The following is a 27765-nucleotide window of genomic DNA, read 5'->3' on the forward strand; positions in this document are numbered from 1 at the left end:
GGATACATATTTTCTTGTGGGTCAGAAAAAGATATATGTAATTATGCATTATACATATTTTGATGAACAATAAAGAGACCAACTCCTCCATTATAGAAGTAGACATGTGTATCCTCCAGTAGATCATGAATAAAGAAATACTATAGATCAAAAGTGTATGCATATCAATGCATATCAATATTACCCAACTCACCAATCAGAGAAACATACATCTAAATACAGACAGATGTCACCTCTGAGTGTAGCAGATACTCACTGAATAACAGCAGAAACACTGAGAAAGATTTGAGATTCCATCTCATTTGAATTAGAATAGTTAAATGAAGAAAACAAAGCTAACATATGGGGAAATATGTGGAAAGAGGAACCCTTAATCACTACTGGTGAAAATATAAACTGGGATACCCACTATAGAAACCATTATTGAAATTTCACAAAATAATTTTTTAAAAAAATCAACCTCAGGATATAGCTATATCACTCCTGAGTATATGCAAAAGGTCTTCTCGTCTTACTACAGAGATACTTGTACACCCATGTCCATATTTTCACTATTCTAATAGCTAAGAAATTGAAGCAGCCTCTATATCCATCAGCAAATTAATACATAAAGAAAATGAAGGACCAGGAAAATTGTAGGTTAGCTAGTTCAGTGACTCTGTTCCAGGAACTTGACTGACCATAAAACTGACAATTACACCAGCCGGTTCGACAACTCTCTCCCAGGAACTAATTGACCATAAAGTTAGATTAAAATCTTAAAGAACAATCTTGAGAAGCAGGAAGCTTCTCCCAGGAACTGGCAGACCATAAAGTTAAATAATCTTGAGAAACAGGAAGCTTCTCCTTGTGATTTTTCACTGGTATTCTCGACATTTTCCAATGACACCCTCCCTACCCCCTTGGGTTGTGGTTTCTTCCTTTAAATTCCCCTTCTCTTAGCTACTGGTGGTCGAATTCCTCTGCCCCTGCGTAGGATATGAGTCTTGACCCCAGTGCACTGGTTCCTATCAATAAACCTCGTGTAAATTTCAGCAAGGATGGTCTTATGTGAGTTCTTGGGGGGGTCACCTCATCCCAAGACTTCAGTGAGGTTCTCCTCACTCTGGGGGTCTTTCAAAAATATTGTACAAATATAAGATTCTATTCAAATATAAAGAAAAATTGTTCACAGAAAATGAATAGAACTGGGAATTATTGTATTAAGCAAGGTAATATAGATTCAGAAGGATAAATAGGACATATCTTCTCTCATACTTGGGTCATAAATTTTATTTTTATGTATATATATATATGTGTGTGTGTGTACTGTATGTTTAAGTATGTGTATGTATACTGTGTACATTTGTATCTGTATGTGTAGTGTGTTATATGTATATGAATGTACTGTGTATATGTGTATGTGTATATTATGCATACTGTGTGTATATGTATGTGTACTGTGTGTATGTGTATATGTATGTGTACTGTGTGTATGTGTATATGTATTATCCTGTGTGTATGTGTATATATTCGTTTACTGTCTGTTTATGTATGTGTATGTGTACTGTATGTATGTGTATGTGCGTATGTATGTGTACTATGTGTATGTGTATGTGTATGTGTACATGTACTGTCGGTATAAGTATAAACCTGTGTATTCTACACAGAATGTATATATATATGTATGTCTACTGTATGTGTATATGTTTGTATACTGTGTATATGTATATGTATGTGTGCTCTTTGAATGTATATGCATACATGTACTGTGTGTATATGTATATATACTGTGTGTATGTATATACATATGTTTATGTGTACTATAAGTATAGGTCTGTGTATGTGTACTGTGTGTAAATATATGTATATGTATACTGTGTGTATATGTATACTGTGTATGTGTACTATGTGTATGTATATGTGCATATATATGTTACTGTGTGCGTGTGCATGAATACATGTACTGTCTGCATATGTATGTGTATGTTTACTATGTGTATATGTATGTGTACTGTGTGTATGTGTATGGGTATATGTATGGATACTGTGTGTATGTGTACTGAGTATATATATATATATATATATATATGTGTGTGTGTGTACATGTATGTGTATGTATATTGTGTGTATGTGTATTGTGTGAATATGTATGTATACTGTATGCATGTATATGTGTATATGATAGATACTGTGTGTATGTGTACTGAGTGTATGTGTATGTATATATGTATGTGCATGAATACCGTATGTATATTGTGTGTATATATATGTATACAATGTATCTGTGTATAAATGTACAATACTGTGTGTAAGTGTAGTGAGCGAATGTATATGTGTATATGTATGTGTATGTATACTGTGTGTATTGTATTGTGTGTAAATGTATGTGTACTGTATGCATGTATATGTGTATATGATAGATACTGTGTGTATGTGTACTGAGTGTATGTGTATGTATATATGTACGTGTATGAATACTGTATTTATGTTTATTTTGTATATATATGTGTACTATGTATACGTGTATAAATGTATGATACTGTGTGTATGTTAGCGAGTGAATGTATATGTGTATATGTATGTGTATGTATACTGTGTGTATGTGTATTGTGTGTATATGTATGTGTACTGTGTATATGTGTGTGTATATGTATGTGTATATTATGTATATGTACACATATGTGGGTATAGGTACTCTAACATAAGGTAACAGAATACGTGTGACAGGAAAGTGGGATGGAGGCTACAAGAGAGCAAAGGGGAGCAGGCGAGGGGGACGATGGCATAGGTGAGAGAAGCAGTGATGGAGAGTCAGAACCTCAAAATACCTTGATGAAGCCCATTACTTATGTTGATTTTTAACTAGTGAAAATAAGTAAGGGAAACTAGATCTACCACACAACCATGTCTAGTATTTCTGAGCAATTTCTACCATGAAGAAGAATAATACATTTGCCACATCCCTACCTTTGTTGGTGCAACATACACAACCACGCCTTCATTACTCTCTTTCAGCACTTTTTCCATGCAGTAGTAGGAAGCATAAGTTTTGCCAGACGATGTTGGGGCGACAATCACTGCAGACTCATAGTTATCCACCACATCCAGGAGCTCTCGCTGCAGGGATTGGAGCATGATTTGTGTCAATCAGACAAGCCATGTTACCAAGACAGACAGGTCAGTCTTTTTCCCTTGTGATTTTTCTGAACCTCAATAAGGGAGAGCCACAGACACACAGAAAATGTAAAAGAAAAATCTAATGCACTATTCATTCTCTCAAATGGTGTGACTTGTTTGTTTTCTGAGTAGCTGAGAGATGAGTTTTATGTATGAAAATGGAGTATAAAGACTAAAAATAACTTTACAGAGAAAAGAGACTATTCAGGAAAAAGGAGCTATTGACGAGGTCAAGGAATCACATGTGTATATTGATGGAAATGTGGCCAAAGTATGCAACATACATGGAGGAAAAGACCACCCTGAAACCTGTTGATTTGTACAGTGGATATATAATAAAAAAGAGAAATCACTCAAAAGAGTGTCAGAATAATATTATTAGGAAGGTTGTTTTTAATAGTTTGGAGAACAGAGTGTCTTTGTTGGAACCAGCCCATCCCTATTTTTCCAACGGTAAGCAAAATGATGAAGGGCAGAAATAACATTTCTTCATTTTGCTTCTTACCCTCTATAGGGACTATATGGGGTATTATCTTTGTATCCTATGATTTTATTCATCAAGATGCTGACTAGTCAAAAGAAGGGAAAAACCTATATGAAGTACAGAAGATATCAAGTACTCCCAAATCCCAACCTGCCCACCCCAAGAATCTAGTCCTCCCCACAAGCCACACTTCAATGTGAAAAGAAAATGAAAGAATTCAGGGATGCATGGAAATTAGGAGAGAATTTGACTGCCCTGTGTTGAAAGCCCAGAGGTGGAAGGCAAACAAACTCTTTATGTTAAAGCAAGGCTGCCTCAAGTTTTTCATTACATTAATGAAAAGTGGCTTGCCTAGTCAGAGGGAACCTACGAAATTTCATTTGTAAATGTAAATAATGCTCTTGGTCAATGTGTGCAGAAGTGGTTACTTCCAAATTTTGTAGCCATCAATATGTATATGTATATGTATATGTATATGTATATGTGTATGTGTATGTGTATGTGTATGTGTATGTGTATGTGTATGTGTATATGTATATGTATATGTATATGTATATGTATATGTATATGTATATGTATATGTATATGTATGTATATGTATATATATAGTGTGTGTATGTATGTGTGTGTATGTGTGTGTGTATGTATGTGTGTATATGTGTGTGTGTATGTGTGTGTGTGTGTGTGAGTGTTACAGAAAAATATGTAGAATGGTAACATGTGCAGTCTGTAAACATATAAACAGTTTCCCATTGTTTGAACTACCCAAACGTCCTGGTGAATATTTACATTGTTTACATACGACATTCAAATGACAGAAAGAAAACCTGGAGCCTGGTACGAAATGGTAATAGCTGCATAGCACAGACATCTCTAAGCTTTGACTCTCTCTATATGGATCCATCCAATATCTCACCAAGGAAATACTCTACATAGCGAATGAATTCTTAAATGTCTTTAAATGGAAAAAAAATTAGTCAAACAGCAAAGTGCTTTAAGTGAAATGATTTTGAATTGAAGTAACTGAATATTATGCAGTTCCATGATAAGGGCAAATATGAACATCCCAACACAAACGAGGAGAGGCAACTGTAATGCTAAAAGCTCCTGCACTCATACACAATTACAAAATATAATCATTCTTCTTATTCATGTTTTTACCTGCCACGTGTCAGGAATAAAGTCTTGGACCCTGGGGTCTGGGTCTTTCCTTTCTTCTCGTATCAGATAGTGACCCATATACTGTAGTTGGAACCGAGCTGGCCCAATCCCAACTGAGTATTTCTTTTTCGTCATCTTTACGTCATCTGCTGTGTCCTGCATTGTTTTAAAAGATTACTTTGAAAGCAATTTAAACAGTTGAGATACTTACGACTGAATTCTTCTCTATGGAAAACACCTTTTAAACATCATGAAGACCTTACCACTTTCCTGAAGTATAAATAAAGCAGTGGATTTTAATATTTTCAAATGGTTACGCTAATATTTGTGGCTACAACCTGACATATCTAAAATAAGTAAACAGCCATTATAGATTTGAGTTGTTTTGCTAGTATTAAGTATAAGGTTAATCTTTAAAGTCTGCATAAATCATCTGACATTTAGTGTGCATAGCCAAGTTGTATAAAACATTTCCAATTCTCGATTAATTCAACCTTTTGGCAGTTGGATTAACTAAGACACTACTCTCTATTAAAAACAAACCTAAACGAGATGACTGTATTTAAAGGATGCTTTGTGCTAAGTCTGGCATGGCTCTTAGTAAAGGTGGAATGACATAGTTCCTGCCCCTGGATCAGGACCAACAGTAAGGATGAAATATGAATTATATGAGGGGCTCCATAGATCTAAAGGAATAGAAGCAGCTACACTATGAGCCAGCTTGTCAGAAAGATACTGAGGAAGGATATAAAGAGATTTAAGGAGTTATGATCCCAAGGCAAGATTCCACTGTGCTGAGTTCTTTTGGTTTATGCTTACAAAGGCAGACAGATTCCTGAGTTCAGATCAGACTGGAACAGAGGGAATTTAGGTTCAGGCACAGGTATAGTAGAAAAGGTGGTATCAGGGTGAGGTTTCTCCCACTCAGCTGTTCTTGTGTTTGCTATCTCTTCCTAAGAATCAAGGGGCTACTATCATGGAATGCTACTGATTCATGGGAGGGTCAAAAAGGAACCTGGAGTAAATGACTGAGCTGTTATATAAATAAAAAACATTGGACATTTGGTCTGCATGAGGTGAGCTAGGAGAAAGCAATAGCAGCTCTCTTTTAGAATTTTTCTCTAGTGAAAGCTGAGCTTTCTAGAGAAGAGTGAACACAGCTCTCCAAGAATTTTTTTCTAACAGAATTTCTGATTTTAGTAGGAAGATTCGTGGAGAGCATATACAGTTCTTTTAGAACTTTCCATAGCTGTTTTAGAGTTTTTTTCTAATAAGATTTCTAACCTTGGTCGAAAATCCCAAGAATTACTTAGAGATCGAAGAAAACCCTTTTTAGAATGTTTATAAGAAGCTATCTAGAGAAGGCTGTTTGAAAAGCAAACACAGTTCTTTTAGAATTTTTTTTCTGACTTTGTTCAGAACACACATGAGTTTCCCAGAGAGCTTTTAGAACTTTTACTAGCAGAAAGCTAGCTGTCTCAAACAGAGAGTTTTTTAGAAGAGCAAGGGAAAGCTGTCTAGAGCAGAGCACAACACAATGAGACAGTGGTCTGGAAAGCTGTCTCGAGCGCACTACAGAGCCAAAAGCTATGTACAGAGAGCTGTCTAGGAAGCCATCTCCAGCAGGACACATGCCACCAGCCTGGACCCACAATTTGACTAAGACTTAGAGTTTTGTTTTTTCTACTCCCAGACACCCCTGCTCTCAAAACACCTCCCCCAAGACAAGGCTGTCCCTTGGAAGCTTTGCATACAGCAAATAACAGTTCAGTAAAAATGAAGCTATCGCAAAACATTACCTGGGTTGGACATAAAGAATCTGCTAGCTCATAAAACCCTAAATACGTAAGACATCTGGCTATGAGTTTTTGATCTGCTTCTTGCAAAAATTCAGATTGTTTTTCCAACAAGGAGTGGATCCTCTTCATCATGTTGACAGCTATGTTGAAGTCTTTTGTGGTTTTACCTTGGTACAAAATATAAATAATAAAATTGTTATAAAAGCCATCAAAATAACAAATGTTAATTAATGGAGCTCAAGCATCTAGCTTATTAGTCTTCAACACCTAAGGACACTCACTCTCTTACTCACCATTAATAGATATTTTGGAATAGAAAAGACTAGATAAAAATCTTACCATTCAAAATTAAAGTATGGTTAAAATGTAATGTGTATAGAACTTTATAGTGAATTACACATCCTTTCTCTGTCTTATAGTGCCAAGTCTCCTCTGCTCAAGAAAAAAAATTTAAATATAATATTATAATCTTGGCAATATTCATTTAGCCCTATTGTAATCTACCAGCAATCCTGGATATAAGCCCTGAATCCCTTCTTTCAGTGCAATTCATCTCTTCCAGCTATCATATCCAGACTCTGAAAACCTGTCCACTTCTCTAGCGTTGTATACACTGTTTGTTTCTCCCCTCTGCTAACCTTTCCATTCTCACCTCGACTGTCCTGGTTCTGCTCTTCTTTTAGTTAGTGTACACTCCCGCCTATTTACCAAGTATTACCAATCCCATACTGAAAGCTGCTATCCAAGACTCTACCAAGCCAATGTAATAGAGGTCGTACCCTCCGGGATCATCCGGTTCACTTACAGAATATATGATATGTGATTGGCTCACATGGAGCATTAGAAACTACAGGTGTTAGGAGTCAGACTCCCGAGGAAGCATTTATGGAAATACATTTCATGAACTGGATGTGGAGGGTAAGTAAAACTTGGTTGTACGAAAAATAAGGACAAGGACATCTGTGCCAGTTACTACTCTTAGTTTCTCTATCTACCATGTATTTACAAAGATTTCTTATGTCTCTATGCCATTACTAATTCTACATACCTGGGGGGAAGTATGTTTACAGGTACCCCTTGTGGTTCAAGTGGCCTATGACTAAGTTCTGACTCATGATATCTGAGTAAAAGATTTTGGTACCCAGGAACGTACACAGAAGGAGGGCTAGGGAGCGGGAGAGACAGCTCCATGGTAAGAACAGCTGCCTTTCTTACAAAGTGGGATTCTCAGCCATAATGTCAGAATTCTCATAATGACCTGGAACCCCAGCTTCAGGGAATCTGATGCCTTCTTATACATCAGTGGTCATCGCACACACGTGCACACGCACATGTGCACAAAAATAAAAACTTTAGTGTGCACATGGAGACTAAGCGGGAGCTATGTAATTGACTTATAAAAGGTCACAACTCTGGGCATGGAAATAAGAATGTTGAATTTCTGATATCTCCTTAACAGCCTGCCTCTGCTTCTACCAAGAACCATGGGTCCTGCCCAATTTCTTGTTACTGGACAGAAGAACCTGGAAATTCCAGAAGGAGCTTTGTTTTAAATTTAAAGCACCTACAGGTGATCTCTAAATGAAATAAAGCATTATATTCTTTAAGCCACCGATCTCTGTTGGTGGCATCTAACTGCAAATCCTGGTTCAGTGTCTTGGTTGGCGAGAAAGATAAATATACACTAAGGTAAAGCACACACTTTTAACCAGTTTACATATCTCTTATCTACTCAGTCCTACTTTATCCTCATTTTCTTATCTCTGTGTCTTCTCCTGTTTCTGTCCATAGAAATTGTAAAGGACCATACATGGCACCCTCATTGACCTTGGAAGAAGTCTGTATAGTAGGGGTAATCAGTATTGAAGTCTGCAAGCTCGGTGTTGACGGTAAATCTTATAAGATCTAGAGGGCCTCTGAAAATGCTTCTAAGAGATTACCTCTATTAGCCTAATTGACACAGGAAACCCCATCTTAACTGTGAGTAGAACTGTGCCCTCTGCAGGAATCTTGGCCTATATAGAAATGGAACTGAGGTAAGCACGCATTTATCCATACCTCTCTGCCTTCCTATTGTGGATATGATGTGACCAGTAATTCAGCTCCTGCTACTTTGATACATGCCACCTCATGATGAACCCTATATCCTTGAGCTGACAGACAGAATATCATCTTTCTCCATTAAGTTGTTTTTCTCAAAGTATTTTATCATAGCAACCAAGTGGAAACTAAGTTAGGCAAACACACACCAACTTATCCAGGAAGAAAATGTTTATATATCAGAACTCAAAATGGAGTGATGGGTTCTTCCCTCTGTGCCTGACTGTTATTGGGTTTGTTAACTGTGCTCTCTACTCAGTCAGCAGTGAGTTTAAACCTATTGTTAACTGTGCTTAGCGATGTTCTATGTCTTCACTGTTGGCCAACTCACTGAGATTTCAGTGCTCATTGATTACAGAGGCTGTAATCCTTTGTAAGTCTTATGTTGTGGTTTGCCCTGAAGTTATCTGTATTTTGACGCTAATTCCACTGCCCCAAGGACAGCTACCTAGTCATGTACTCAGAAGTCAGATGACTTCACCAGAACCACCACTGACTTTGTGAGGGGCAGGTACAGGATAGAAGGAAGCCTGTCATTGGAGGAGAAGGAAGGATGGGAGGAAGAGAAGTTTGAAGGAGGAGGAGGAGACTAAGAGAGAGAGGAAGAGACAGGACAGGAGGGAGAGAGGCAGAGAAGCTGTGGCAGGACAAGATGGCAGGTGATGTTAAGATTCTACTCTGTGTATTTACAGGTTGTTATTAATGTTCTCAAGGGATGGATGGTACCAGGCTTTGTATGTTTAAGTGGGCAATTATATCTTATCAATTGGGTCAAAGATTATTGTGTTGTGTGTTCTTTTATGTGAAGGTTTGAGTGTAGGAAAGTGCGTGGCTGGGATGTGTTTCTGCCAAGATATCTAGTAGATATCTTGGGGCACTGCAGTGCGGACCTAGTGGGGCAAAGCAACACCGTTACTTTTTATTTTTATATTTTTACAACAACAGTCCTCCTATACAGATTTCTCATTAACGAGTGACAAAACACCATCCCTGCATCTCTATGACCTCTCTACTTCAAGGGAAGCCAAGGGTTATACACCTCATACCTTCAGCTCGGCAATGTTCCTTCCAGGCTTTCAAGCAAGCCTGTAACCCAACTCTCTCAGCCTGAGTTTTCACTGAGCTACTTTTACATGATTTCAAGAACTCTTCCAGCTTCTTTATTCCAGAGTTTAAATTCCTTCTCATCTCCTCCTCGATAGAAAATGACAGGGCACTCCATTTTTGCCCTTCTTTTTGTTCTTCCTCAGCAATTAATCTCTTTTTATTCTCTCTTACAATTATTTCAGCCTTGGTCTTCTGTCCAAATGGAAAAAAACACATCTCATAATGGGAAAGAACTATGTTGAATGCACATTTCTTGAATTAAATGATATTTTAAGTATGTACTGATGATTTTGACCAACATCCTATAGTTGAATAATCATAATAGATGCTTTTTTAATTAAGACACTGTTGATTGAAACCATAATATTTTAACTCAGTGAATATAAAGACTTGCTATGGATTATTTCTTAAATATCTAGGTAGTTTTAAAAATAAAAGAGTAAATGTAATAAAATCAAAGACATTTTGCAACGAGTCCTTCATATCTCTATGCAATGATACCTGCTTTTCTCTCTAGGATTTTTCTGGGACTTCCTGCTGCCTTTTCTACCAAGTCACCTTTCTATTCCCTACATGATTGTGATATTTCTATTGTGATCTCTTTCTGACCCTATATTTCATTCCTCTGCCAAGGATCTATCAAACTTCTCAAGGTTTACTACATCTGTACATACATGCATAATTCTTCCTTTTTAGACTACTGCCTTGATACATGCCACCTCATGATGAACCCTGTATCCTTGAGCTGGCAGGAAGAATATTGTCTTTCTCCATTAAGTTGTTTTTATCAAAGTATTTTATCATAGCAACCAAGTGGAAACTAAGTTAGGCAGACACACACCAACTTATCCAAGAGATCCTTGAGATAAAATTGCACCAAAGTTACCTGGATTGCCTAAGCCAAATGCATTTAGTCCTTAATGTTTAATGAGTAAATAAGAGAAGAGGGCTGAAAGCAAGGAGTGCATAAAGATTATATGCAAACATATGTATGTATATGGATATGTGCATGTATATAATGTATATGTATATAATACATATACACATATAATTTGACTTACTTAAATAAACATTTTCAACTGATTTAAAGACAATATGTACCCACTTTTATTATGGCTTTGTAGACCTGTTTTATTTCACTTTACATAGACACATTAGAGGGCCGGTGACATGGTTCAGCAAGTAAACGTGATTGTCTTACAAGCCTGATGCTCATGTCCAATTCCAAGAATCTATGTAAATGTGCAAGGAGAGGACTCCACAAATCTTTCTTCTGACCTCCATATACATATACTGGTACATACACACCATGGCATCTCCCCCCATTGCCCTCCACATACACAGCACAGCATCTCCCCATTGCCCTCCATATACACACCATGGCATCTCCCCATTGATGCCCACATACATATCATGACATTCTCTTCACTGATTTTCACATATACAGGATAGCATCCCCTCTCATTTACCTTCATATACATACCATGGCACCCCCACATTCATAATATGCACACACCGAAACAATAAATAAAAAGTAATTTTTAAAAGACAAATTAGAGAATTATGTTAGCAAAAGAATTCTGACAAAAAAGTCCATTATTCAGGTTAGTCATGGCAATAAGACTTAAACATGCATCTATAATAAGGTCATATTTAGCTGCTGATTTCTCAAACTAATTCCAATCAATAATATTTTAGGTTTCCCATCACTTAAACTTGCAAGGAAGTGTTTACAAGTGTAAGTCCATTTGCCTCAGTTTTTCTACTTAAGACAATGGAAAGCCTTAGACTTTTGTTAAGCACAGAGCTCCCTTTGTCTCAGATGTGAAGACTTATTACCCTGTTGGTCATAGAGGACATCTACAAAAAGTTAATGGTGTGGAATATCTTGGATGGCTCATTTAATTTTTAAAATTGGGAATGGTGAAACTTATACTTCTTTTCAGTCTGCTTATGCTGTGTGGTGAGAGAATTTGCCAGCTTGTTACTTTATAACAGAGAAGACAACCAGACAGAGAAGAAAGAGGAGGAAGAAGAGGAGAAGGAACAGAAGGGAAAAAATACTCTTCCTTCCCTCCTCCTTCTCCTCCTCCTCCTGTTCCTATATGAACAGGGAAAGAATTCGTTGATTTGGGTATGAAACTGAAAAGGTTCCAACCATGAGAAAGAGGCAATGATGGTAAGCAGGAACTTATTAGACTTGCTTTTGAGGAGCCAGGGTGGGAGGATGGGGGAGGGGAATGGGAAGGAAGGATGAGCCAGTCACCATTCCTCAGTGGATCTGTGAAGCAGTTCAAGGAGCAAAGACTCCCCCTGGCGTTAACATGAGGTGAGTACAAACAGTGCAATGCTGTCTGTTTATTCTAACTATTATATGAGAGAGCTGTTGTTAGTCCCCTAAATGGGCTGCCCTTAAGAGCTGTGGAACTTGAACTTCCATGCCTGTTAATTAGTTGCATACCTGGCAAAGAAATAGCACTTGTTGTTGCTTTTCTCCAAAACACAAGCCCCCAGAAATGAAAAGTTTAAAAAAACCCTTTTGTGTTCTTTGCGGGGGGGGGGGGGGGGCGCTCTTCTCAGGCTTCGCTTCTGATGACTTTACCACACTAACTGCCTCTGGTAAGGTTGACCTATCACAATTCCTCCCCCACTGGGTTCTCCACAGTGTATCAAAACGACCAGTACTAAAACCCTTCCCATGAAATAAACACCTTCTGAGCTTTGGCGCCCACTAAAGGCTAAGGAGTTTAATTTATAAAGAGTGATTTTCATCTAAAGTCATCAAATTAGTTAAATCCGGTTTTAAAAAATAATCTTGCACAGGAATATGGTCATAAATACTAACATATAATTTTCAAACATTATCTTAGTACATTAGTGTAGAAATAAATTGAGGTTTTATCCCCTGTATTTTATCCTCAATTAGGGCCTTTGGATACAAAAATGGCAGAAAATGATAATAGTAAGGTAAGTGGAAAAAGGATGCAAACTGTATGGGAAAAGGAAATAAACGACCTTAACTTTGCACCTGAAAAACAGGGTCAGTGCAGTAATTATTTAAATACTTTGGAAAAGATGCAGAAATTTTATGTAATTCAAGCAAAGAAACCTATGTGTTTCGTGTTATTTTTGCTACATTTGTAAAAACCTTCTGACTCTTATTAGCTAATAAACTATATCTTAATGTTATTGCAAAATTTTAAACCAAACCTTTAGTCACCTAACACTCTATTTGCTTCTCTAAATACAGATATATCATTACATAGAGAGGATTATACATAATAATTTCTATACATTAGACTTTCTATGCAGGTATGATAATATTTTTGTGTTTGTTACTTTTCGGTATTGCAATAAAACACCATGACCAAGATAACTTGTTGATGAAAGTTGCTATTTTTGCTTATGATTCCAGAGGAATAAGGATCCATTATGGCTGTGCAGAAGCAGGACATCTGGAGCTAGAAGCCGAAAGTTTACATCTTAAACTGCAAGCAGAGAGCCAACTCAAAGAGCAACTCTATAAACGCTCAAAGCTGGCCTCCAGTAACATGCTGTCTCCAGCAAGGACTGCCTCCTGAGCCTGTCCAACTGGGCTGCCAACTGAGGCCACACATTCAAACGCTGAGGCTGTAGGAGACATCGCATTCAAACCAGTACAGCCATACAACTAAGAAAGGAAGACATCTATGGAGAGATTTTTATAATAATAAAATTGACAGAAACATACATGTGCCTTTGTTCTCTTAGACTTAATACAATCCTTCTTTGGCTTAGGACCTTCAGTTGTGATCATCTTTGAAGTGACTGATTCTAATGAGCTCCCATATAATCGTTGAAAACGATGATACTTCTGCAAACGTGAAAGATAATAGGGGTCTTTTTTGTCTGAAAAAAAGAAAAAATGTAAATAAAATTTCTATGATTTATTAGTAGCATCTCTCTAAATCTTCACATCATTCTGTACCCAGGCAGTATTCATTCTATTATAGAACAGTAATGTTACATAATCAGTTTTGTCAGAGAAGGTATCTTAAATTAGGCAATCTCATCCATATAACTTTTAACATATCTACAAAAGCGACACTTTTTAAACTTTTTTTTTGTCTATAGAATTAAACCTAGTATTCCAGGCACGCAGGTTAAGGGCTCTACCACTGGCCAACAACTCCCAGCAACTCTAACACTTCCAAGACAAGTTTTCATTGCCTACTTCCAAAAGAAATACCAAGATTTTTTTTTTAATTTTATTGATCAAATGTGCTTTCTGACAATTCATATATTGTGTGATTCGTATATTCTGTACTCTAATTACTTACTGTCCTAGTTAGGGTTTCCATTGCTGTGAAGAGACACCATCATCAAGTGTCTTATAAAAGACATTTAGTTGTGGCTGCCTTACAGATTCAGAGGTTCAGCCCATTATCATCAAGGCAGGAAGCATGGCAGCATCCAGGCAGGCGTGGCACTACAGAAGGAGCTTAGAGTTCTATGTCCTTCTCTGACTGCATTCAGAAGAAGACTGGCTCCAGGCAGCAAGGAAAAAAGTCTCAAAGCCCACCCCAAAACTAACACACTTCCTCCAAGGCTTTACCTCCTAATAGTGCTGTTTCCTGAGTCATATTCAAACCGACACATTCCACTCCCTGGCACCCATAGGCTTGTTTAAATACATGAGTCTGTGGGGGCCATACCTAGCAAGTACATTTAGTCCAACTTCAAATGTTCCATAGTCTATAAGAGTTTCAACAACGTTAAAAGTTCAAAGTTCGAAGTTGGGGATTTAGCTCAGTGGTAGAGCGCTTGCCTAGGAAGCGCAAGGCCCTGGGTTCGGTCCCCAGCTCCGAAAAAAAAGAACAAAAAAAAAAAAGTTCAAAGTTCAAAAATTCTTCTGAGATTTAATCACTTAACTGCAATCCCATATAAAGTCAAAAATCCAAAAGCAGATCACATACCTCCAACTTCACAGGATATACATGATAATTCCAAAACATCATAGTAAGGAAATATTGGACCAAAGCAAGACCTAAAAACAGCTGGGCAAATTCTAAACTGTGCATCTTCATGTTCTCCGCCTTTACATGTTCTTGTTCCAATGTCTGGGATCCACACACAATCTTCAAGGCTTCTCCAAGAGGCTCACATCACTTCTCCAGCTCTGCCCTCTGTAGCACTCTAAGCTCAGGTTGATCCACTCCACTGCCGCTGCTCTTCTTGGTGATCATCCATGGTACTGACATCTCCAAAACTCTGGGGTCGTCAACTGCAACTAGGCTTCACCAATAGCCTCACATAGACTCCCTTTACAGTGCCATGCCTCAACTTCTTTGTATGACTCCTTCAGTCCTGGGCCATCAACTGCAACTGAGGCTTCACCTTCACCAATGGCCTCTTCTGGCCTCTAATAGTGACAAGTCTCAGCTGCTCTCCATGACCCCTACATGCCTTCAAAACCAGTGCCATCTGGGTGATTCTTGCACATTACCAAGTCCAGCTGCAGCACCCATATAACCTTCCCAATCTCTGGAACAGAGCTTCTTCATGCTCTCAGAAAACACTTCCCAGAGGACTGCACTTCAGTGATGCTGGACTCTTCTTAATCACCACTGACTTCTTCGCTCCAGCTGACCACCATCAATTGTCCCAGTTATACCTTCTATTCTTGACTCTAAAGCCAAAGCCACATGGCCAAAGCTGCCTAGTTCTGCTGCTTGTTGGAGCTGGAACTTGGCCCCCTTCTTTTATTGCATTATTACCAGCTTTCTGTTTTCCAACTCCTTTACTGCCTAAGCTTGGCTAACCTGGAACTTACTCTGTAAATTGAACTTGAGCTCAGAGATCTGCATGGTTCTGTCTCCTGAAGGCTGAGAATAAAAGTAAGATTCACTATGTCTGGATTAAATTTTTTTTCATCTAGAACTTGCTCTGTCCCAGGCAGGCCTTGAACTCAGAAATCTGTTTGCCATTGTCTCTGGGGATTAAAGGTGTGTACTAGCATGGCTAGACCTAAGCTTTTCATTACTGAGCCTTGCAAAGCCCTGGTGGGGGACAGAGTGACCAGATCCTGCCCCTAGTATAATGTATATAATGTACATATTTTCACATTCCTCCAAGGAATGTCCTCGCTGTTAACATTAATGACTCCAAGATAATCAGACAGTGTGTGAATCCACGAGTCAAAGGTATAGCTAGTGTCTCAGCAAAATGCTACACTAGGATCTTCAGGATAGCCCTTAAGGCTATAGGAAAGAGCTCTGGATACACACATGAGCTTGAAAATATATACTTTCTCAACTATGCAAAACTGTAAGGATGCATTATGAATTATATGGGGGGCTTCATGAATCTAAAGGAACAAAAACAGCTGTATTAATGAGCCAACTTGTCAGAAAGATACAAAGTCAGGAAGACACAAAGCAGACAGATTCCTGAGTTCAAGGTCAACCTGGGACACAGCAAGGTTAGGCCCATGTGTGGTAGAAATGGTAATTTCAGGACAGAGTCCCACCCAGCTAGTTTATCCTCTGTTCTTAACAGAGACAGGAAGATCTCTGAATTCTTTTGCAATTTTAAAAGAAAATGTGTGCTTTCTATTTCCTAAGAATCAAAGGGTTGGGGTCACAGGATGCTGATTCATAAAATCATTAAAAAGGAACCTGAAATAAATAACTGAACTGATATGTAAATAAAAAATTGGGCTTTTGGTCTGCATGAGATGAGCTAGCAGAAAGGCAATAGCAGAATAGCAGTTCTTTAGAATTTTCTCTAGCAAGAGCTGAACTGTCTGGAGAACCTCTGGAGAGCAAAACAGCTCTTTAAGAATTTTTTTCTTAACAAGATTTCTGACTTGGTCAGAAGATCCAATAATTTTTTTATAGCAGGGTTTTTGACTTTGGTAAGAAAACCCATGAACTATCCAGATAGCTTTTAGAATTCTTCTAGCAGAGACAGATGTCTTAACCAGAAAGTTTTTATAATAGCAAAAAAGAGAAAAACAAAACAAAAAACAAACCTATCTAGAAGAGAGCAGAATGCACACACACACACACACACACACACACACACACACACACACACACACACACACAGGGGTGGGGGGAGATGGTAGTCATCTCATCAGAACCTAGGCTGCCACCTTAGATCCCCAATTTGACTTCCGGTCATTCTTTTCTCTGTTCCAGATACCCCTTCTCTCAGAAGCCCTATCAATGTTGAGGCTGGTCCTGGTATTTCATGGCCACTATTCCTCAAGATCCAGATCAAAAGACTGTGTCTTCCAGCCTTAAGATCTGGATTACAAGTGTGCCTTCCATTTCTGGATTGTAGTTCATTCCAAATGAAAACAATAACCAGGTGATAACACCTGACATGATATAACTATTCCTTGTTCAACTGAAAACACGAACAATAAGCTCAGCTGGGTGGGATCCTGCCCCGAGATCACCACTCCCTTAATCTGTTTATCTCCTTGAACATGGGATTCAGTTCAATTTTACTTCCTGGTGCCCCTTTATTACTTGAACAATACATTTTGTACTTTCTCGTTTTAAGCTTGCTGTACTTGATCAAAATGTTTTTCATGAGAGTAAACCAGAAAACAAAGTCTATTCTGGGCATTTGTGAGACATCCTTTGTCCATGCAATTAATCTGAGACTCTTCACCTTAGTCTCAGACAGACTCTTCAGACAGGGGCAGAAGCAGCAACATTTTTCACCAAAATATCATAAGGATGATCTCCAGAGTTCAAATCACCCTCAGCACCAATGTCTTCCATAGTCCTACTAGGATGACCATTAAGTCTCACTTAAAGCATTCCATGGCTTTCCAAATCTAAAGTCCCCAAATCCACATTCCTTCAAACAAAAACATGGTCAGGCTTATCACAGCCATACCTGACTCCTGGTATAAACTTCTTAGTTAGGGTTTCCATTGCTGTAGACAGACACCCTGACCAATTAAATGTTACAGGTTCAGAGGTTCAGTGCATTATCCTCAAGGCAGGGGCATGGCAGCATCCAAGCAGGCATGGCACTGGAGGAGTTGAGAGTTCTACATCTTGTTCTGAAGACATTCAGAAGGCTGGCTTCCCAGCAGCTAGGGAAGTATCTCAAACCTCAGCCCCAAAGTGACAAACTTCCTCCAACAAAACCACACTCCAATAAGGACACACTCCTTAATAGTGCCACACCCTGGGCCAAGCATATTCAAACTACCACATTTACCCTATTCTCTTTTATATTCTTTTTACTCTGTTATCTCTCCCATCTTCCTAAAAGTCTCTTTTCCAAACTTATATCTTTTTGTTTTGATTCATGACCCATTCATTTTAATCATGACTATTGGTTTGTCTGTGGGTTTGAACAACTAACAATGGTATACAACTGAAGATAATGACTGTCTTTTCTCCAGAATCTCAATATCCAATAGTTCAGCAGTGATGAGTAGGGCTCTATGCGCAAACTCTAGGTGGTTGATTTTTGTTTATATTTTTGTTTTTTAATACATACTGTAAGTATTCCCAGTGTGTACCCTGAGAATAAGCTAAAGAAGGCAGAACCAAGAAGAACACCATCTAAGATATTCTGGTTCCTTGAATTACTGTGTAGGAAAATATAAAGCCCTTATCCTGGGCAATAAATCAGTCATAGAGCTGTAAGCTTAATCTCCATATATTAGATTTCAAAGAACATTCAGATTCCTTAAACAATAAACCATCTTTCCTTAACACAGTGACAAGCTCATGAGACAAAGTTCACATATGTATTCCTCTCCCTATCATACCTACAAGCTCTGTATAAACAACCAACCATCAGGAAACAAAGTGATAATTCTCTATTAACATTCTCCCTGTTATACATCTGAATATCTCATTGACTGTTCTTCCTCAAAACTTTTCATTTATGTTTATAATGCACTTCCTTTTGAAAGAAATATCAGAGTGAAGTAGATTTAAATTCTTTCAACTGAATCAGCAAGCTCACCATCAAAAGTGGCCTTTGTCCTGTCATAATCATCACTCAGGGGTCTGTGGGAATGCCAGTGCACAAGCTCATCAAATTCCTTATGCTTAACCAGTGACGTAACAATGGGGTCATCACTATAAGACAAAAAGAAAAATGTACTTCAAACCCATGCCTCCAAATCCAACACCTTGTAAAACTTTGAAAACCATAATTCCTTTTCCTCTTCCTGGAATACAACATGTGTGATAGAACCCAAAGAGAGTTCTATTAGAAGTTTCAGGAACCAGGACCTCTTCATGTCTCCAACAATCTCAACCATCCCTTGTTTCAATAATTTATCATAATGGTAAGGTGCTTCATTATCCAAATAAAATCATACAGATATCATAAAGAGAGTCAACAGACAATATGTTACACATATAATCTACCATTTTAGATGTGTCATGTTTCTGAAGTTTATTCAGGATAGATTTTCTCAAAGAACTTTAATAAGTAACTTATCCATTCCAAACAGGTATTTATTAAAATATATTTAGGCCTTACCTCTTTAGGAAAGGCAAGTCTTTCAAAATGTCTCTAGTAAACTCATCAACTAAATTACATGATATTGGAATGAAACCTAAATTTGGCATCGTCTCCTGGGAACTTTCTGTAAATACAAAAATTGCCATAAATTTAAATGTGAAATTTTCAGACAGGAAGACAATAATTGTTTTTCAAATTTTCACATTTAAAAACATTTTATATTTACTTTATTTATACTTTATATTCTAATCCCAATCCTGTGCATAAAGCTATTTCCCACACTGAGTCTTTTGGAACATAGTAGAAAATAAACAAACAAGCAAACAAATAAATAAATAGGTCAGTAGATTAAATAAGTAGGCAACTGGGTGACTAAACAGAAAAAGATAGAAGGTAGATACATGATGATGATGAAGATGACAGATTATTAATAGAAGATAAGGAGATAAATAGTAGATAGATAATTTCTGTGGCACTTATTTTCAAATGTTTAATCCTTTCATCATTGTCTACTAAGAGATAAGGAATCTAAAGATAGCAATTTGAGAGATCACATACACAGAGTCAAAAAATGAAATTGAAAAGAGTGAAAGACAAAGGTTATGTGATTGGTATTATTACAGAAGCCTTTTGAACTTCCTTTTGGTTTATAAACAAACATATGCAATAACAGATAGATAAATGACAAAAATGATAAGAAGACAGATAGATGATAGATGAATAAAAAGATAAATGTGCAGATGATAAATAGATATATGAATAAAAAGAGATGTATGGATGATAGATAGATCATAGATAGATAGATAGATAGATAGATAGATAGATAGATAGATAGATGATAGATAGATGATGATAGATAGATAGATAGATAGATAGATGATAGATAGATAGATGATAGATAGATAGATAGATAGATAGATAGATAGATAGATAGAAAATAAATAGATCAGAAGCATTCAATGGCTGTTATAATTGACTAATAAATACTCTTTATTTAACAAAATCATAATTCTCCTGATGCTCTCTGTTCCTGTGTTTGCCCAGACACCTTTTGTAAAAATTAGTTTAGTACTTTTCTCCTTATCATCCACAAAGATCAAGCCAGAAGCAAGGGAATAGCCCTGACTCAGTCCAATTCAAAATAGGAACTAGAGAATACCCTAGCTCTCTTGTTCCTCACTAAAGATGTTTCCAAACTAGTGTGTACTCCATCCCAAGATTCCAAACTCACATCCACCTCCTGTCTTCCAAAGTAGAGAACTCAAGAGTAATTTATTATGCTGCAGACCCAGTATGACTCCTTTTCGCTTCTGTTCATTACAGGCTGGTCTAGGGGAGCTAACCTTTGACTTATGTCCTTATGAGCCTGGGTGGTGTGAAGACTGAGTTCCATCACCACCTGGCTCTGGCCTTGGCTCCTGTGGCTGCTTCCAGGGAAGATACAACAATCTTTACATCTGTGGTTTGCAGTGATTTAGGCAAAAGCTTTCTAAAGTGATTGCTGACTTCTTTCTATTCTTCAGGTTCTCATTCTTCCCCGCCTCCCAACGCACATCTACAGGTTACTTTTGTTGCTACATAAGGCAGATGCTGAGTATGGAGTCACACTGGACTCTCAACTGGTTTAGGTGGTTCTCCTCTTCCCCAGAGTTACCTTGCTGATGTCGCCCACGCTATTGCTGTAAGTGGAACTACCATTATATAAGAGAATCTGAGACTCTTCCATCCACCATTTTAATAAAAAGAAATTTTTCAGTTGACAGAGGTTGTATTGCTAGAAATAGAATTTGCTCAAATCTGTTTTTTATTTTTAAATTGGCAAACTTATTTACAAGAAAAATATGTTTTCAATATTAGTCAAATCACACACCACCACATGAACATGACAACTATATAAAACACATAAATGCTAGAAAATCATTTCTACTTGGAGCTTTAAATTTTTTTCCTCAAAATTAAGTTGGCAATAAATTACCTTTGATTGGCGACAGTGTCTTTTCAATAAAATGAACTTTTGTTGTTCTCAGAGGAGTTGGTTTTCCCACATCAAACTTTTTGACTAACTTTGACACAGTGTCCCAGAGATGTATATACTCTTTCATGATGACATCGCCTACTTTCAAATCCAGGCCTAGATCATAATTAAAATATTCAGTATTAAGAAGCATTGACTTATGTCTAGAACCACATACATGTACCTCCCAATGTGCGTGCACATACACACACACACACACACACACACACACACACACACACACACACACACCTTCACTCAAGTAACCATGCTTGGAAATATGAGGCAAACAGTGGAATTTTCAGTAGGCTTCAGACTGAATCTAAATGAAAATGATCACTCTGTAGATAATGTCCCTGACACATCTTAAAACCAATCTTGCTTTTCTGTTTGACACCTTAATATTAAAAACTGTCTTAACTAATAATAACCAGCAGTAAAGATTTAATTATTTTTTAAGAGAATAAAAATATTATACAACACATAACCTTGTACCCAGTAACACTAACTAAAACTAAAATAAAAATTAGCAAAGAATCATTAGTTTATAAGAAGCTAATTTATTCCAATGCATAATGATGGAATAATATAAAGGAAACAAATCTTGATGTAAAAGACATTTCAATAACACTCAAGTTCTGTTCCTCAAAATGTGTCTTATTGTCCATTGACTATAAAAACATGAGAAAAATTATTCAAACAACAACAAAAAAATGTACACAAAGAAAGTGTAGAGATTGTCCTTATCTCTTGGAAAGACAAAAATCTCTAAATATCTAATAATAGTGAGATGTTTTATTAATGAGAGTGATTTTATAATAATCATTATACACCATGTGTAAAAATGAACTGTTGTGAAATGTCAACACATGCTTTTCACAAAAATACTTACAAAATAATATTAAGTTGAAAAATATTTGGATTACTATATTCTGATTACCACTAAATAAAATTTTAAACAGACAAAGACTGGGAAACTGGAAAGTAGTTACTATTTATACAACAGACATTTAAAAAATGGTTTGACAGAGACCCACAGCTAAACATTAGATGGAGCTTGGGAATCTTATGAAGAGTTGGGGAAAGGATTGTGGGTCTCAAAGAGAACAGGTACTCCATAGGAAGACCAACAGAGTCAACTAACCTGGACCCTTCGTGGCTTTTGAATCACAAAGGGAGCAAGCACAGGCTGGACCTAAACCCCACCCCATCCCACCCTCCCCTCTTTCACATATGTAAAGTAGATGTGCATATGGATCTTTATGTGCCTCCCCCAACCACTGGAGTGGTATGTTGCCTGAATCTGTTGCCTGCATGTGGATCCCGTTCCTCTACCTGGGCTACCTCGTCAGGCTCAGTGAGAGAGGATGCATTTAGTTCCACAGTGGGGAGTAGTGAGTGGTAATACCCTGAGGGGCTCCCCCTTCTTAGGGGAGAAGGAGAGGGAGGAATGGAGGAAGATCTTCATGAGGGGGTAATGGAGGGGACTGATAGTGGAATATAAAGTAAATAAATAATTTTTAGAAAAATAAATGGTTTTGAAGCTTTAAATCCTTTATGAATTTTCTCTTTAAAGGAAGGTGATACTTATCATATAGTTTATTGATACCTCCTTTATTTTCATACTCATAGTAAAAAGCAATATTCTTCAACAAAGGCTCATCACTTAAGTCAGAAACGTGAAGTAAATCAAGGCTCCAAAATTCAAATATATCCACATTATTTAGGGTGAAATACTCGCACCACTCTTTCTGAAAATCAAAAGTAAAACAAAGTTATTGACAGCTTTTATGGCCACAGTAGTATATAGAATGACTCCATTCGCCCTATAATCCTAATGATGTCAAATGCAACGGCTACCATAACTGTCATTAACAATGTAAACCCATTTAAGCTGAATAAGAATTACAGTAAAATCTGATTTAAAAAGAATTTAAAGTGGATAAGGCCATTCTGTGATCCTAGCACTTAAGACACTAAGGCAGGTCACAAGGTGGTGGCCAGTGTATATTACACAGTCGGTTTCAAAACAACCTCAGCTACACAGTAAGACCTTGTCTCAAAAAAATGAATAAATAAATAAAATAAAATTCTTTTTCTTTTCAATGTGCCTTTTTACTTAGGCTTCCTAGTTCACTTTTGGGCTGTCAAGAGTTGGGCTGCCAAGGATTCTAGAAAGCACTAAACCTTTCAAACTCATATACTCCCATCTACCCACACTGATGGCTATTCACCCGACTTAGGTTTGTGCAGTGATGTTCCACTTTAACACAGACAGAATGGCCACAGAAAGAGTACTCACTTCTGGGCACGGCAGACAAGTCTTCTTCAGTTATATAGTTTACGGAGTTAAAATGAGAGCCTCCTGGTTGAGGTCTCCTCACCTACTCTGCCTCTGATGAAAACTTAATTGAGATCCATTCCATGTGAGAGAGTCAAGCCCTAACAATATTAATGATACTCTGTTATGCTTACAGACAGGAATGTAGAACAATTATCTCCTGAGAGGCTTCATGCATCTGATAAAAGCAGATGCAGAGACCTTCAACCAAACATCATGCAGAGCCTGGAAATCTTATGGAAGAGTGAGATAGAAGTGAGCAATTAAGAGGGGTCAAGGACACTACAACAATACACACTGAATCAACTAACTCAGAGCCACCAACAGAGAACATGCAGGAGTTGGACCTAAACCTCTACACATGTGTAGCAAATGTGCAGCTAAGTGTTCATGTGGTTCTCCTAACAAGTAGAACAGGGTGCTCTCTCAGTCTCTGTTCCCTGCTATCAGACCCCATCCCTCCCTACTTGGACGGCCTGGTTTAGCATACATGGGAGTGGATATATTAAGACATGCTGGGACTACATGCCTCAGGATGGAGTGGTACTCTAGAGAAGCTTCCCATCTCTTGGAAAAAGAGGTAGAGGCAATGGGGGTAAGGGAGCTAAAAGTGGAAACAGAAACAATAAAGAAATCACAAAAGAAGACAGATCTGGAGATAGAAAGCCTAGGATAGAGATCAGGAGTCACAGATGCAAGTTTCACAAACAGAATACAAGAGAATGAAGAGGGAATTTCAGGGACAGAAGATACCAAAGAAAACACTGACACAACAGTGAAAGAAAATGCAAAATGCAAAAAGCTCCTAACCCAAAACCTTCAGGAAATTCAAGACACAATGAGAAGGTCAAACCTAAGGATAAATTGGTATAGAACAGAGTGAAGATTCACAACTTAAAGGGCCAGTAAATATCTTCAGCAAAGTTATAGAAGAAAATTTCTCTAACCTAAAGAAAGAGAGGCCCATGAACATGCAAGAAGCCTACAGAACTCCAAATAGATTGGACCAGAAAAGAAATGCCTCCCATTATATAATAGTCAAAACACCAAATGAACAAAACCAAGAAAGAATATTAAAAGCAGTAAGGGAAAATGGTCGAGTAACACATAAAGGTAGACCTATCAGAATTACATCAGATTTCTTTACAGAGACTATGTAAACTAGAAGATCCCAAGCAGATGTCATACAGATCCTTAGAGAATACAAATGCCAGCCCGGGCTATATCCAGCAAACCTTTCAGTTAACATAGATGGAGAAACCAAGATATTCCATGACAAAACCAAATTTACACAATATCCTTCTACAAATTCAGCCATACAAAGGATAATAGATGGAAAACTCCAACACAAGGAGGGAAACTATATCCTAGAAAAAGCAAGAAAGTAATCTTCTTGCAACAAACCAAAAGATGAGAGCCACAAAAACACGATTCCACCTCTAACAACAACAACAACAAAAATAAAAACAATCACTATTCCTTAATATCTCTTAACATCTATGGGCTCAATTCCCCCAATAAAAAGACAAAGACCGACAGGCTGGATGTGTAATAGGACCCAGCATTTTGCTGCATACATGAAATGCCTCTCAGTGACAAAGACAAATACTACCTCAGAGTAAAAGACTTGAAAAAAAGTTTCTAAGCAAATGGTCCCAATAAAAAAATGTTGCATCTACACACCATTTGATCCTAAAACAAAAGAATATACCTTCTGCTCAACACCTCATGGTACCTTCTCAAAAATTGACCATATATATAATCAGTCACAAAACAGGCCTCAACAAATACAAGAAGACTGAAATAATCCCATGCATCCTATCAGAGCACAATGGACTAATGCTGGTCTTCAATAACAACAAAAGCAACAGAAAGCCCATATACGCTTGGAAGCTGAACAACATTTCACTCAATGATGAGTTGAACAAGGAAGAAATAAAGAAAGAAGTTAAATACTTTTTAGAATTTAAAGAAAATGAAGGCACAACATACCCAAACTTATGGGAAACAATGAAAGCAGTGCCAAGAGGAAAAAAATCATAGCTATGAGTGCCTCCAAAAAGAAACTGGAGGAAGCATACACTAGCAGCTTGACAGCACACCTGAAAGCTTTAGAACAAAAAGAAGCAAATACATGAAAGAGGAATAGAAGGCAGGAAATAATAAAACTCAGGGCTGAAATCAACCAAGTAGAAACAAAAAGAACTATACAAAGAATCAACAGAACCAGTAGGTGGTTCATTGAGAAAATCAACAAGATAGATAAACCCTTAGCCAGACTAACCAGAGGGCACAGAGACTGTATCCAAATTAATAAAATCAGAAATGAAAAGGGAGACATAACAACAGAATCTGAGGAAATGCAAAAAATTATCCATTCCCACTACAAAAGTCTATACTCAACAAAAATGGAAAATCTGGAAGAAATGGACAATTTTCTAGACAGATACAAGGTACCAAAGTTAAATCAGGATCAGCCAAACCATCTAAACAGCCCCATAATCCCAAAGAAATAGAAGCAGTCATTAAAAAGTCTCCCAACCAAAAAAAGCCCAGAACCAGATGGGTTTAGTGCAGACCTTCAAAGAAGACCTAATAATACCAATATTCTTCAAACTTTTCCAAAAGATAGAAATAAAAGGAACACTACCCAATCTGATCTTTGAAGCTACAAATATGATTATACCTAACCAACCAAAGACCTTACAAAGAAAGAGAATTTCAGACCAAATTCCCTCATGAAAAAAAAAAAAAAACCTCAATAAAATTCTCGAATCCAAGAACACATCAAAATGATCATGCAACATGGTCAAGTAGGCTTTATCCCAAGAATGCAGAATGGTTCAGTATATGGAAATCCACATAATCCACTATATAAACAAACTCAAAGAAAAAACATATTATCATCTCATTAGAGGCTGAGAAAGGATTTGAAAAATTCAACACCCCTTCATGATAAGTCTTGGAAAGATCAGGAATTCGAAGTCCATACTTAAACATACTAAAAGCAATATACAGCAAACCAGTAGCCAATATCAAACTAAATGGAGATAAATCTGAAGCAATTCCACTAAATTAAAGGACTAGAGAAAGCCGCCCACTCTCTTCCTACTCAATATGGTACTTGAAGTCCTAGTCAGAGCAATTAGACAACAAAAAGTAGTCAAAGGAATACAAATTAAAAAGAAAGAAGTCAAAATACCACTATTTGCAGATGATATGATAGTATACTTAAGTGAACCCAAAAATTTCACCAGAGAACTAGTGAACAACTCCAGCAAAGTAGCAGGATATGAAATTAACTCAAATCAGTAGCCTTTCTCTACCTGAAGGATAAACAGACTGAGAAAGAAATGACCTGAAATGATAGCTTTCGCAATACACACACATAATATAAAATAACTTCGTGTGACTCTAACCAAGCAAGAGGATCTGTATGACAAGAACTTCAAGTCTCTAAAGAAAGAAAATGAAGAAGATCTCAGAAGATGGAAAGACCTCCCATGCTCATGGATTGGCAAGATTAATACAGTAAAAATGGCCATCTTGCCAAAAGCAATCTACAGATTCAATGCAATCCGCATCAAAATTCCAACTCAATTCTTCATGGAGTTAGAAAGAACAATTTGCAAGTTCATTTGCAATAACAAAAAAGTCAGGTTAGCGAAAAATATTTTTTACAATTAAAGAACTTCTGGGGGAAATCGCCATCCCTGACCTCAAACTGTATTACAGAGCAATCAGGATAAAAACTGCATGGTATTGGTACAGAGACAGGTAGGTAGATCAATAGAATAGAATTGAAGACCCAGAAATTAACCCACAAACCTATGGCCACTTGATCTTTGACACAGATGCTATAACCATCCAGTATAAAAAAGCAACATTTTCAACAAATGGTGCTGATTCAACTGGAAATCAGCATGTAGAAGAATGCAAATTGACCCATTCTTATCTCCTTGTACAAAGCTCAAGTCCAAGTAGATCAAGGACCTCCACATAAAACCAGATACACTGAAACTAATAGAAGAGAAAGTGGACAAGAGCCTTGAACACATAGGGGGAAATTTTCCTGAACAGAACACCAATGGCTTATGCTCTAAGATCAAGA

General features: G+C 37.4%; 2 protein-coding genes and 1 long non-coding RNA gene across 13 annotated transcripts in view; 2 read left to right on the plus strand and 1 right to left on the minus strand.

Moving 5' to 3' along the window:
* The window catches only part of Palldl1 (palladin-like 1), a 169368-nt gene extending 159615 nt beyond the window's left edge, over nucleotides 1-9753 (plus strand). The window contains exons 3-4 of one of the 2 annotated variants that reach the window (XM_063275968.1): nucleotides 8063-8292; nucleotides 8395-9753. In XM_063275968.1, coding sequence (XP_063132038.1) covers nucleotides 8063-8156 — 94 coding nt within the window. In that variant the 3' untranslated portion in view covers nucleotides 8157-8292; nucleotides 8395-9753. Of the gene's footprint in view, nucleotides 1-8062 lie in introns of both variants that reach the window. The other variant, XM_039095179.2, reaches the window with a different exon arrangement.
* Nucleotides 1-27765, minus strand: part of Ddx60 (DEXD/H-box helicase 60) — a 120904-nt gene that overhangs the window by 56927 nt on the left and 36212 nt on the right. For 9 of the 10 annotated variants that reach the window (XM_063274962.1, XM_063274958.1, XM_063274959.1 and 6 more), the window contains 9 exons: nucleotides 22923-23064; nucleotides 21275-21430; nucleotides 19318-19423; nucleotides 18793-18908; nucleotides 13541-13698; nucleotides 9750-10002; nucleotides 6604-6770; nucleotides 4805-4960; nucleotides 2950-3099 (listed from right to left, as the gene is read on the minus strand). In XM_063274962.1, the coding sequence (XP_063131032.1) occupies nucleotides 2950-3099; nucleotides 4805-4960; nucleotides 6604-6770; nucleotides 9750-10002; nucleotides 13541-13698; nucleotides 18793-18908; nucleotides 19318-19423; nucleotides 21275-21430; nucleotides 22923-23064 (1404 nt within the window). The remainder of the gene's footprint in view (nucleotides 1-2949; nucleotides 3100-4804; nucleotides 4961-6603; nucleotides 6771-9749; nucleotides 10003-13540; nucleotides 13699-18792; nucleotides 18909-19317; nucleotides 19424-21274; nucleotides 21431-22922; nucleotides 23065-27765) is intronic. The other variant, XM_063274961.1, reaches the window with a different exon arrangement.
* LOC134482494 (uncharacterized) lies at nucleotides 12398-15699 on the plus strand. Its single transcript, XR_010058664.1, has 2 exons — nucleotides 12398-12777; nucleotides 13226-15699. It is a non-coding gene; the product is annotated as an uncharacterized LOC134482494 (long non-coding RNA).

Source organism: Rattus norvegicus, chromosome 16 (genome assembly GCF_036323735.1).
Source record: "Rattus norvegicus strain BN/NHsdMcwi chromosome 16, GRCr8, whole genome shotgun sequence".
Lineage (NCBI taxonomy): Eukaryota > Metazoa > Chordata > Mammalia > Rodentia > Muridae > Rattus > Rattus norvegicus.